The 13,778-nt window shown below is 37.6% G+C and overlaps 1 protein-coding gene across 1 annotated transcript in view; it reads left to right on the top strand.

Moving 5' to 3' along the window:
* The first annotated feature begins 304 nt into the window (after window positions 1-304).
* TPO (thyroid peroxidase) overlaps window positions 305-13,778 on the top strand; it is a 44,675-nt gene continuing 31,201 nt past the window's right edge. Inside the window, 5 exon segments of the mRNA XM_075497272.1 lie at window positions 305-398; window positions 574-624; window positions 2,051-2,132; window positions 8,929-9,098; window positions 12,102-12,234. Of these exon segments, the coding sequence (XP_075353387.1) occupies window positions 305-398; window positions 574-624; window positions 2,051-2,132; window positions 8,929-9,098; window positions 12,102-12,234 (530 nt within the window).

Here is a 13,778-nt window from a genome sequence, read left to right as displayed (position 1 = left end):
AATATGTAGGCTAAGTGTACTGTCAGAACATATTATGTTATAAAATAAAATGGTGTATCTCCTTGTGCTGGAAGTTTCTCAAAATGGAAAAAAAGTAATAAAGAAGGAAGGAAAAAAGAGAAAGTGAATTACAGTTATTTCTAAATATTAATATTTTGAACTTCAAAAACATAGTCAAACATGTGGCTACAAATCTAATTTAAACGTAAATTTTACCATATGCGGGAAATTATTTCTAGTATGGCTTATAATTAAAAGATGAAGGTATGTATTTTTGTCAACAATTATCTCTTCTTTCTTGTAGATGAAAGTGTTCATTATTTTGGGAATTTCAGCAGCTATAGCCTTCACAGCTGTTTTCTTTTCTTTCCTTCAGATAGGCAAAGATACCCTCTTTGGTAAGTAACAGAAAAAATGCATGTTCTTTTGTTGGCGATTACTGTTAAGCTGAAAATACACTGGCACTGCAGACAGTTTAGCAATGGCAGTTTAGCTTAATCTCTTTTTATGTGCAAAATACACTATCTGACTTCTGTGAGAATTATTCCATGGGTGTTTTCTTTTAAAATGCAGCTTCATAAATTCACAAAGGAAAACTCTGTATGTGTAATGTATCTCAATCATGTATTCTTTACCTAGGAGTGATTTTACTTTCTTAGTGACGTTCATATGTCAGATGACATGTTTACAAGCATGATTGCTGGATTTCTTTCCCAGACTGCCAATCACTATGTTTAGTCATCCTGGGCTGGAGTCAGTTGCCATAGCATGTCCCGCCTGGCAGCCTGCTGCTGGCCCGCAAGGGTGCCCGTCTCCTGTGGGTCCACTCTCTGCTAGCACCCTGTGGATACTGGGGAGATTTTAGAGCATCTCAGATTGCAGTGGTGTCTCTGTTCAAACATTGTAATCTTGCCATTTTAAACATCAGAGCTATTTTATTTGCATCTGTTCTATCTAAAGCAGTTAGGTCTAGTAGACTAGTAATATAGCAGCTACTAGATTGAATTTTAAGAGAGTTCTGCAGAGACCAATTTTACATTAAAGTGTGGCAGAGATGATGAAGAAACAGGATTTAAAACTTTACATTCTCTTAAATTATATAGCTGTAGACATGATTCATAAGGGATGGTGATATGATTCCTTAGGAAAGTTTTCACCTGCAGTAGTGTAGAATCACAAATAAAATAAAATTATATCCAAAATAAATTAAACAAAAAAACAATCCCCAAGCTGTTACTTCCAATGGGAAATCTTTTTTGGACCATCACTGTGAAACAGGGGATCAGATTTATTTTCCATAGTGGATTCTCTACTTGGAGCTTCCATATTAATTGTTTGGAAAGACATAGTCTAAAATGAGGTTATATTGTATGTTAGTTAATACAAAATGAATATATATGGGCTGTAAATAAATGGAATAGATGGACTGCATATGATTCTTTTTTATAGTAAGTGTCCTTTGGTCTGATGGGTACAATACAAAATAATGTTTATTACAGCAAGAATAACATTTTTGAAAACACTACATTGGTACCAAAATCATACTTCTCAGTAGAAAAGGAAGAGAGACAATGGAATTCAAGTATAGCAGGTGGATCTTCTCTTTTAGATCAGTTTAATGCAAAGGACAGTTTAATGCAAAGGACATTTAATGCAAAGGACAGTTTAATGCAAAATACATATGAAGCCTAAGGAGCATTATTGCATACACAGAACACAACACGTTTCAGCTGGACCTGTTACATTTGGTACTACCTAACGTGCGCAGCTGGATTTATACAGGAAGAAACAGAAGGAAAGTCTAACTCTTCAAGCCTTATAAATTAGGGAAGAATTGATTTACTACCCCTACCTTATCTTTCAGAAAGGTCGGAAGCCACAACATTAGTTTCAGGAACACTAAAATATGGAGATCATTTTAATGGGGAAAAATTACACATACCTTAATATTACAAACCTGTATATTTTGGAAATGTAAATACTTTAATAAATATGTTATTGAATAACATATTCATCTTTCTTTCTTTTTATTTTTTTCCCTGTTGAGAAGAAACTGAAGATAACTGCATTACTGCGGCTATCCAGAAGGGCTCTAGTCTGGTGGATTATGCTGCACATTATACGCTGAAAAGGTAAAAAAAATTAGGGAAGTACCTATTCAACAAAAAGCTTTCATAACAGAGAAGTTTGAGATCAATCTGTTTCTTTACGAAAACATGTAATGATAGGTTAAGTTTATGATCATCTGAACCAATATAACCTTGTGCATTACCACGGCATAAGTTGCTCTCTTAAAATGTGAGAAAAATAAGAAATGTGAAAATAAATAGGAATGTTTTTCTGAGCTAAGTAGCACACCACATTCCATTAACATGTGGCTCAAAAAATTGTAATTTTATGGACATTATGTATTTTTGAACTTTAGTTATGTTTTTTCCAGTGCAGGGTGAGATGGGAACAACTCCTATGGCATCAGTGTCAAAACCCTATTGCCTTAAATGGGACTGTTGAAGTGAATTTCAGATTTCCCCTTCCATCTGAAATAGATGTAATGAAAGGATAAGGGAAAGGAAATAAAAATATTATCTTGAACTGTGGGTAGTGAACAACTTAGGGAAAGCTCCTTTGTGTCTGAGTTATGCTATGAGGGTGGTCTCTTTCTAGGAATGATGAAAGTGCCTCAGGATGACTAGCCATCAGTCTAAAAAATTCAACCATTTTCTGTGTGGCTCTGACTATATTTCTGTGCTATATGAAATAAATTTCTCTCCAATATTTGGAACTCATCAGCTACGTTTTACAGGGTGCAGTCACCATCTTTTTGCTTAGACTTTCCTAAAGGACTTATTTCTGTGTTTTGAAAATGAGTCACAATTTGCAGAGCTCTGGGAGAGATGACTGTTTATATGGACAGAACCTGTCAGGAACTGTGGCTGCTCAGTATGTAGAGACTGAGGTCACTTTCATTTTGTAGTGTTAGTACTTCGGTGACAATCCTGAGGCACTCAAATTTAAAAACATAGGTCTCAACCTTTCAGTCGCTCAGCTGCCTCGTACCAAATGAACATAGTGATGTTTAACTCTCACACAGGATATTGTGGCAATTATTTGGTCAATATTTGCCCAATATCTTAAACATGATAAATGCTAAAAGATGCTAAAAGGTAAATGCTTAAAGATGATTTTTTCAGTTCTATTAGGAATAAAACTGAGACCACTTGCTTACCCCAGATGAATCACCAGACCATTAAGCTTCCTTCAAAATATTGTGTATGTGGATATATATGTAGACTCTAAAGAACATTCTTATTCAGAAGTCTTATTATTGGGTTTCCTTTAAAAACCTTTATAAGAATTGCAGATTCACAGCATGGCTGAGGTTGGAAGGGATCTCTGAAGGTCATCTAGTCCAACCCCCCTGCTCAAGCAGGGCCACCCAGAGCTGGTTGCCCAGGCCATGTCCACACAGCTTTTGAGTATCTCCAAAGAGGGAGACTCCACAACATCTCTGGGCAACCTGTGCCAGTGTTCCGTCACCCTCCCAGTAAAAAAGTGTTTCCTGATGTTCAGACAGCACCTTCTGTGTTTCTGTTTGTGCCCATTACCTCTGGTCCTGTCACTCGGCACTGCTGAAAGGAGCCTGGCTTCACCCTTTTTGTACCCTCCCTTCAGGTGTTTATATACATTGATTAGATCCCTCCCCGAGCCTTCTCTTCTCCAGGCTGAACAGCTCTCTCAGTCTTTCCTCATATGTGAGGTGATCCACTAATAATTATAGATATATTGATATATAAATATTACAGAAAAGGCAAACAAATAGGACTTTTTCTCTTCTACTCCCCTCTCGTCCGTCCCTTCCCCTGCTATCCCCTCCCTTCTCTTCACTTTCCTTTCTTCCCCTTCCCCTTTTCTTTCCTCTTTTAACAGCAGCAGCTGAAAATTAGATCAGTGATTTAAAAGTGTTAAATTAAGTACTTGATCTGATAGACATTGTTGTTAACCTTTGCATTTTTCGTAGGCAGAACATTGCTAGTAACAGCACTCTGAGAACTGGTTAGTCTTTTGCATGTTTGGGGTTAATCCTGTAAGCAGCCAAAGGCTTGCACTTTCGGCAGAGCATCAAAAGATGTGCATTAGCATCACCACTGAGGCACATGCTTTCCTGTTTTGTGGAATTAGAGCCACAAGTGTCCGACACCTGCATTAGGAGTTTAAGTCTCATTAAGACTATCACTTGTTCTAATGTTAACTGATATAAAATACTTGGTCTTTCGATTTACAAATGATCATTACCAGAAGTGAAAATTGTATTTCTATTGTGCGCTTTTATATAATTCAATTCATTGTGGCCCAGTTAAGTGGGGCAGTGAGAATTATAAATGTCATTAGGAGACTTCTTCCTCTTTTAATACAGGCTTGTAAATGCACTCTACGCCTGCCTCTTAGACATTAGTCCTGGCCATTTGCGAAGTACAGAGGACTGAACTATTGTCTAATCTGATCATTATATTGAGGAGTGTATGTGTTTAGTTAAATACTTTTGCATTTTCATGTCAGTTTAAAGCTACTAAGGCTTCTTTCCTTTGTAAGTTTAAGAATACTGTGTACTTGAATTAAAGCTTTGGTCAGCACATAGGCTAAAAACAAGAAAGGAATGCTTATGAGTACATATTTGAGCTTCTGGAAGTTATAGAGGTCACAGTACTGTGAAAACTCATTTCACTTTGGCTTACAAGTAATTGAAGGAAGCTACAGTGCAATATAGATGAACTCAGTGCTGTCTTTGAGACTGAAAAGCCAGTTCTAAGATGAAAAGGCAGCTCCTTTTTCAGGTTAGAATAGGAAAACTCTCAGTTGTTCCATGTACAATAGTCCAATCAGATCTTTGCTGAATTCAAGATCTAGGTGTCTGAACTGCAAACTGAGTCAATATAACTGGATTTCTCCTGAGACCTCAGTTTGACCTTCAATTGTGATTAAAATGGACAAGTATATTTCTTCACCTCAGCTGTTTAATATCATCACTTAAATTCTTGAATTGATGTTTGTGGTTCAGAAATTCAGTTGCGTTAGAAATTACTAGTGTGTTAGAAATTACTTCCCAGGTTTTAAGGTCAAACAGGTCCCAGTATGGTCCTCAGAGTCTGCTGTGCTGTTCATGATTGTCTGCCCTTGCCAAGTGCTTCTCGTAACTCATTGCTAGTACCTGCCTGCTATTCCAATTAGCTTCTGGGTTTGTTAGTCGTTAAGGCTAGGTGCTCGTGTTTGTCATTGTAATATAAACAGTCATAATATTATTAACATACACTAGATGGAACACAATGGCATCATCATTAAAATGTATTATTTGTATTACAGTGGCAATGCCAATGGGAATCTAGGCAGTTTGGATAGGGGTCTCAGAGCCATGTCTCAGAGCCATGTTATCCAGTGGTATGTGCACCTACATTGTTAATTTACCACCAGGTGCATTATAAAATACATTTTGAAAGTAGTAGTTGGCTTGCAAGAGTAAACTGTAGTTACAGTAAATCGTGTTATAATAACAACCAGTACAAATTATGAGACTTGTACTAGCTTTAAGTAGTGAATCTCAGCACTGCTGGGAGGGCTCCCAATTCTGACTGTACATTCTTTTTATATTCTGCTGAGTCTCTGCTTTTTCTGGGTCTTAAGGTGTAGAAGAAACTAAAGATAACTCCAGAATGGGCAAGCTGTGCAAAGTGATAGTCTCTTAGGCCTGTGTTGCACACATCTGCAAATGGTCATATATTTCTCCTGTTAGAACTTGGTAATTAACTCAAAGATGAACTAGTTATGTATAAGAGATGAATTATGTTGGTAGGTCAGGTGGTGCTAGATGTTTGGTTTGAGTGAGCTTTAGGTACGACATATTTTTAGACTCCTGTTTGAATTTACCCTAATAGATTGAAGGTAAGTACAATTCTAATCCAAACACAAGAGTTTTTCTCAGCCTATTTAAAGAAATAAATTATTGAAATTTCTGAGCATATTTTAACACGCATTTTAGCTGAAGGCACAGTTTCTTAACAGATTTAAAAGTATAGATAACAACCCTAAAAAAAATTCAGATTTAAATTTCAAAATTCAGAAAAAATTCAAAATTCAAAATTAACAGCAGATTAAAGATATTTCTCACCATCTTCATTCTGGTAAAATTACTTTTATTTAGTGTATACTACATTTGAACTAGTTTGTTTCATGTTTTTAAAGAATCTAAATTGTAAACCCCACAATTTAAGATGCTTTTTCTATTGACCCCTATCTATGCCAACTCAAAAGGACCGTCTACAGAAGGGACCATCATGGTATCATCTATATGCACAGGGAAGTGGAAAATAATTTTCAGTGTTCCAGATAAGAAGTTATAGTTGCAGAAACTCACTAAGCATGATCAGTTAGTCAGTGCCAGTCTGATCTTAAGGCAGACTGGCCATGTACATAGACATTACAGGAAAGAAGAAATTATATTCTTTATAATTTCATAACTTTATCACTTTATATTCTGCACAATGTCACTGTTTTGAGAGATCTCCTGAATGGTGACAAATATCTAAGGCATTAATTTAGCCGAGAAATCTCTAAACAAGGTATTCTATAAGTGTATTAATTTAAGACAGAAAGAAATCTCAGACTCAAAATATCTGAAGCTGAAAGAGAAAGTGTGGCTCATACCGTGGAGAATTTGTTTTAGTTCTTGGTGGGTTTTTTATGTACATTTATGCACATTTATTTTTAATTATGATCTATAATGAGACTCGGTAACTGAGAGTCTGTCAAGCATAAAGAACCGTCTGTCTAAATACCATGGCCCGCACTAGGCCTTATATTCTTAAATATGTATGAAAGACACTTCATGTCTGATTTCATGTTCCTAATAATGATACTATCACGGGTCATTCTATTAGCTTTATAAGGCTATTTCTGCATTAAAAAATATTGAGACAGTTTGTAACTTACACAGTGTTCAGCTTCCGGAGTGTGGGTAAGACCTAGAAGGGACTAGCATGCATACATTGAATAAGGGCAGGGGGTAGAATGGACAGGAGATGTGGCAAACTAATAACTGCTGTGATAATCTTACAGTATCTGTGAGATTACACAAAAGATAGAAAATATCTCAAAATGGAACATGTCTTGCCCTTAAGGGTGATGGTGCTTCAGTTTTGGGGTTTTTTTGAGTTGTGGGTTATTTTTGATTCTTAGCTCCTAGCTAATTTGTACAAATGTTCTTATTTAACTCATTTGTACAGACATATTTGCCTGTTCCTATAATTTTTTTTTAAATGAGGCATGACCAATATTATCCTCATGTAAATATTAAAATATTAAACCTGATTTCTTGCATTTAGTTAGAACATGTTTCTTTTATTTTTAACTGGGACACAGTTCAGGACTTCTTTTAATACTCCAGATTCCCCGCCAAATTCCTAATTGTCTGTGGAAAACCTGAAAAACATGGTGCTGAGGAGCAAGATAGCTCTTTTTCACACTTGCAAGAGTTCTTGAGCTCTGCTCTTGAAAGGGAAGGAATAGTTTCTGTATAAAGAATATATGAGCAGGGTGAGGCTCTTTTGGATCAATTAAGGACAAATTTAGCATCTAGAAAAACCCTTGGAGTTGTGTTTTCTTACTTAATGCTTTTTATGTAAGCATGATTCTAATTTTGCAAACAGATATTTAACTGTTTGCTTTGCCCAAATCAAAACTGTTGTTTCCATTTTAAACTTGTCTCGTGCTTTAAACAAACCTAAGTGAATATGACAGCACAACATTTTCATGAAAATTGCATATCCAAATAAATCTGTGCTGCAGAGAATCCCTCGGGGATGTCTGCAACCTATGACCATGTCTGGAAATGGAATAGACTGGCGTGTTGTTTTCTAAGCTGTAGGAGTCAGTTTAGGACTTGGGACTTCCAGCTAAAAAGGAAGTTCTCCCTGACGTACTTTTCTCAAGGTTCCTCTGCAAATAAAAAGACAGTGGTAAGACAGCCCATACTGAGGAAAAAATAAACCTTGCAGTGAATCACAGAACAGTTGAGAGAGATCTGGACACTATCTAGGCCAGTACTCTGCTCAGAGCAGGGTCAGCTGGAGAAGGTCGTCTGCACTGTTCATTTGGGCTTTAGATATCTCCAAAGATGGAGACCCCACAACCTTTCTGGGCAGCCTCTTGCAGTGTCTGACTACCCTCACAGTAAAAAGGATTTTTCTTATATTTAAGTGCTTAACTTTGTGTTACAGAAGTTATCTCATCAAACCTGAGTTCCTTAAAGTTAGAGGTAAGGCCAGGCTGTAAACTAACATATATAGCCATATAACTGTCTAATGAAGCCCTACTAAACTAATTGTTGAAACTCCATGTATAACTAGTCAGTGCAAGGCAGGTGCTTGGACACTCTCTGAGAGGAGACATGTCTCTATCATCAACTGCAGATGGCATCTAGACGACTGTGGGCCAGTTGCTTGACCCCTAGGTGGTAAGGCATTTGTGAATCCACCTGCAATGAATCAGATGGTCTTTGATGTTACACGAAAGCAAAGCCTACTCACTTAGGTGTGTCTATAGTGGGAGTACTATATTGTGACTATCCTGCACAAGGTCTTCCCAGCCACTTTGTGCTGCAGGTCCTGTCCATCCCAACAGTTTCTGTCTCATCCTGAAGGATTCTCACAAGCTTAACCCTGTTTTGTGTGTCCCATGGAAGGGCACTTTCCATTTCTTTCCAGAACTTTCCTTGCAGAACAAAGTCACAAAGTAGTCTTCCCTTCTGCTTTCCCAGCATACCCTTCAATCAAAATATACCTTAAACTTGGAACATATCCAACATAGACAAATACAGCTATGAATAAGTTCTAAAAGGTTATATGTTAAAAACCCTTCTGTATTTTATCTCAATTATAGAAATATCCAAGGAAGGGCAACAGCAACTCCTACCTTGCTGCTGGCTTTCTCAAAATTTCCTGAACAAGAGAGTCAAGATATTTCCCAAGCAGCTGAACGAATGGAACTGTCAATTCAAGTGCTGAAACAAAAAGTTTGCCAGAAGCACAAACGTTCATTGCATCCAACTGGTAAATATAGTATATTGACATTGGCAAAACACCCTGTTGATTTCTTGAATGTTGTCTTTTAGATTAAAGTTGGGTTAGCTTCACTTTTGTTTTACCTTCAGTGGGAGTACATACCTTGTCCGTACCCTGGGGCCAGGATGCCCTCTCTTTTGTTCTTAAAACACCTCACATAGTCACTGTTTTACATTTTTCTTTGCTGGAGTGTGGGCTGTGTTCCTATAGTTGAGGAGAGCAGCACTTTGCTATTGGCACCCTGTGAACTCATGACTGTATATTTGTATTGCCTATAAATCAGCTTGCATATCTTGCAGTGTTGCAAGCTTCTTGTTTGCAGTGAAATATCTATCTTCCCTAGCACTGTGGGTTTAGTACTTCTGGGGCCTAGAGTCTACAGATAAAGTAATACAATTTCTATCACTCTATGGCACTGGCATTTTCAAATACACTTCCTCTGGACATTGATGGCCTTATTAATATCTCTCTTTTAAGAAAATACTTTCTTATTTCCAAAACTAATTTTATAATGCATTGCTGTTACACATTTATTTCCACTTTGTTTCTATTTCAACTGGTTTTTTATGTTAGATGGAGAAAGAAAGAGACATAGTCCAGAAAGTTCAATGATGTATAATTGTCTAAGTAAAGTAAAATTCTTGTCGCTGTTAATTAGAGATGAATTTCAAGATGTCTGTCTGGTGTGTGGAAGGCTCAAAAATTCAGAAGCGTTGACTTTTCTTTCTATAATTTAATCCTGTCACTTAGAGCACCCTGAACTGGAGAATTATAATTTGTATTCTCTGTCTTAGTATTATAACATGACATTAGTGTTCAAGGTATGGAAGCATTAGAGTATTGTAGACAAACACAAAGGTCCACAGTTATTTTATTATTATTTTTTTTCCCTTGCTGGCTTACTAAATTAATGGGACATTGGTAGAACTAAAAATACTTCTATATCTAAATGTGTGTATGTGTGCATGTATTTATATACACACAGACACTCACACACAGAGATACAATTATTTTTCTGTTGGTGCAGTTTCAAAAGAAATTGAATTTCTAAACCGTAGAACAAGTGCACAAAATTCTTGTTAATTTTCCAAACTGAAACAACTTTGATGGAAGGTGAATAGACGCTATACAGTCTATGTGCATGACAAAGAGTAGTTTTACATGCATTAAAGAACTAAATTGACTTTAAAGAAAACATGTGAGTCAATACTTAGGCAGCACAGATAACTGGGAACTGGGCTCTGAGCATAACTTTGAACCTGAACTAACATGGAAATACAGACGTATCCACAAATTTGGCATGAGTAGCTAGTACATAATGACAAGGTTACATAGCCAGTCTAACAGCCCATTCTCTCTGTTCTCACCCCTGCCTTGCACAGGTTCTAGCTGCTGAGCAGAACATTTTTTGAGCTGATTTGGCTCTTGAACTTTTTTTTGTTTTGTTGTGGTTTAACCCCAGCCAGCAGCTAAGCACCACACAGCCACCCGCTCACTCCCCCCCTGCTGGGATGAGAGAGAGAATCAAAGAGGGTAAAAGTAAGAAAACTCATGGGTTGAGATAAGAACAGTTTAATAACAGAAATAAAATAAAATAATAATAATAATAATAATAATAATAATAATAATAATAATAATAATAATAAAATGTAATGAAAAGGAAAACAGTGAGAGAGAGAGAGAGAAGAACAAAACCCAGGAAAAAACAAGTGATGCAACCGCTCACCACCCACCGACCGATGCCCAGCCAGTCCCTGAGCAGCGATCGCTGCCCCCCAGCCAACTCCCCCAGTTCATATACTGAGCATGGCATCATATGGTATGGAATAGCCCTTTGGGCAGTTTGGGTCGGCTGTCCTGGCTGTGCCCCCCCCCAGCTTCTTGTGCACCTGGCAGAACATGGGGAGCTGAAAAGTCCTTAAGCAGTGTAAACACTACTTAGCAACAACTAAAACATCAGTGTGTTATCAATATTATTCTCATACTAAATCCAAAGCACAGCACTATACCAGCTACTAGGAGGAAAATTAACTCTATCCCAGCTGAAACCAGGACATGTTTGTTTTTCTGGCTTACTTTTTTGGCTTGATCAATGGACTAAAGCAGCTTAGTTGAGAGTTGGATGGGCAGAACTGGTAGGTGATGGGACTGGGTGACCTGCAGTAGCCAGTGGGCAGACAAGAGCAAGAATTAGATGCTGCCTCTACCATTTTCTTTCAGCACATGATGGTTAGTCAGTTTGAATGGCAAGAGTTCTCTGTGTTCAGGAAGGATATTGCTCCTCTTTCATGTGTACTTCTACTTCCAACCAGCCATACGTGTGTTTATATATATGCGTGGCTGAGAGAGGGTGCCAGCTCTCTGGAGCTTACACAACAACGTGACTTTGTCCCTCGTCAGCGGGATGCTCGCTGGGAGACCTGTCTGGGATCATGTTGCAAAGATATTAATAATATGCTGTCTACTGGTATACAGCTCCCTGATTTTACCTAGCTTCCAAATTCCAGCCAATAATTCTGAGCCTCTTCCACTCCACAATTATATAGTCAGCTGTAGTGTCTTTAAATTTCTGCATCTTTCCAGTCCCACGTTTTTCCTCCTTGGTATATACTTCTGGTCTTGAATGGCATTTTTTACACCTTTGTCACAAACACAGGGGCCAGACAAGCAATGTGACTACAATACAGGGAAAGAAGGAAGCAGAGAACAGATTAAAGCAGGAGAAAAAGGAGCAGGTCAACCTCAGTTCTCAGCTATGGCTGGACTACTTCCTTCTCATTCTCTACGCATCAGATAATAAAACCAACTCTTCCCTTTCACTCTCTATCTCCTCTAAGTCCCTGAGACTGCCTCCTGCAGCACTTGTCACTAAGTGCTCTTTCCTAGGAAGAAGAGGGGGGATGCTGCAGTTGTAGCTGACAATAATGCCTTTTCTCCTGTAGCAGCTATATAGCAATAGAGCAAATTGCTTGTTTGGGTTCTTCCTTTCAGATCTTTTATCAGCTGATCTGCTCACTATGATTGCTAACATTTCTGGATGTCTGCCTTATATGTTGCCTCCAAAATGTCCGAACAATTGCTTAGCTAATAAATATCGACTCATCACTGGTGCCTGCAATAACAGGTATGTATGATAAGAATTGTGCCCTGAAAAATCCTTCTTTCTTATTCTTTAAACTCAAGAAGCTATGTTTACTTTTTCCTAGCAAAATTGGGGAGGATGACCTTAATCAGCTAACTTTGGCATCAACGTGTCTCTAAATGAGGTGCCTCTGAAAGCTCCCGGGGAAGAACTTCTTCATCTAAACTTTGGTACACTAATTTTTGCAGACAGGCTCTCCCTATGAAGGCTTCTAAGATTATATAAGGAACTTTAAATTTAGGGAGGACTGATTCAGTAGATGCCTTTTTTTATACAAATTAAACAGACAATACTAACCCAGCATTCATTTTTTATTGAATTGGATAAAATTATATTGAGCAGGAAAATATAACTACTTCATGAGGAAAATATAACTACTTCATTTCACTACTTCTACTTCAAAATCAAGTAGATTCTCATTTTTGTATTTTCCACAACTTTAACATTTAGCAAGCACGCATCTAAAAATTCTGGATGATACATTTATTTTTCTATATCTATTTATATAAATATGTACTTACTGGTTGTCTGAACAACTATTATTTACTACTATTATCTACGTGTTACCTAAAATATGTGGCAATTGTTTCCTGCAAAACCCAACATTAACAGATGTAACTGTATTTTAAAAATTCTCCAATGCAATGAGGGTGTAAAACTGAGAATGAGAGCCCTTTTGAGTACGAGGGTAAACAATATTTATACGTAGCAGCCTTTGGATACCTAGGCGTAAGGTCACAAACTGAAAGGCAGACTGTAATGTTACAAGTGAAGGGCTACAGAGCTGTAAACGGAAAGCCATTAACGTTGCACAGGTTAAGGCACTCTGCAAATTGGTGAATGAACAGCAGTAAAATTCTGCAGTTTTATTATTCAATCAGTCTGGTTTTATGAGATGAATCTGTTTTGCTACATCACGAGTCATTTGCAAGGAACATGCCTGATAGGCTCTTTGTTGAAAGGACACAACCCGATATGCATCAATGTTATAAATCTAACTATCTGGATATCCATAATTTCCCCCAGGCACTTGCAGAGTTTCTTGGAATCTGAACTGACAGCTAGTATAATATTTGCACTGACAACTCCATCAGGGCTTGAACACATTGGCCAAGATTCATGCAGCTGAACATAGGCACACGGCTGAAGCTCTTAATTTGCAGGCATGGCTGCTGTAGTCTTTCTCTCCAGAGACGGAGAGAAACACACGCTGCTGTGGGTAAGGTAAAACATACTTTTCTCTTCAGTGACTCTGGTAATACTAGGATGTGTATAGGCATTTCAGTCTGTTTCTAAGGCTGGCTAGGGTAAATATGATCCATTGAGTCTGGTTAGTCTGTAGTCACTGTGTTCTACCTTGTATAGTTTTATGCTTGCACCAAATCAGTGTTTCAACCTATCACTCATATTGGTGGTATTTTAGACTCTTTGCTCTAAACACCTGTAAAAGGTGCAAGGCAGCAAAAAAAAAAAATAAAAACAAAGACTTTGAAACCAGTGAGTCAGATCTTAACTTAGTCTAAAAC

Source organism: Mycteria americana, chromosome 3, assembly GCF_035582795.1.
Source record: "Mycteria americana isolate JAX WOST 10 ecotype Jacksonville Zoo and Gardens chromosome 3, USCA_MyAme_1.0, whole genome shotgun sequence".
Classification (NCBI taxonomy): Eukaryota; Metazoa; Chordata; class Aves; order Ciconiiformes; family Ciconiidae; genus Mycteria; species Mycteria americana.
The sequence above is the reverse complement of the archived record's forward strand: the minus strand, read 5'-3'. Positions and strand labels throughout refer to the sequence as shown.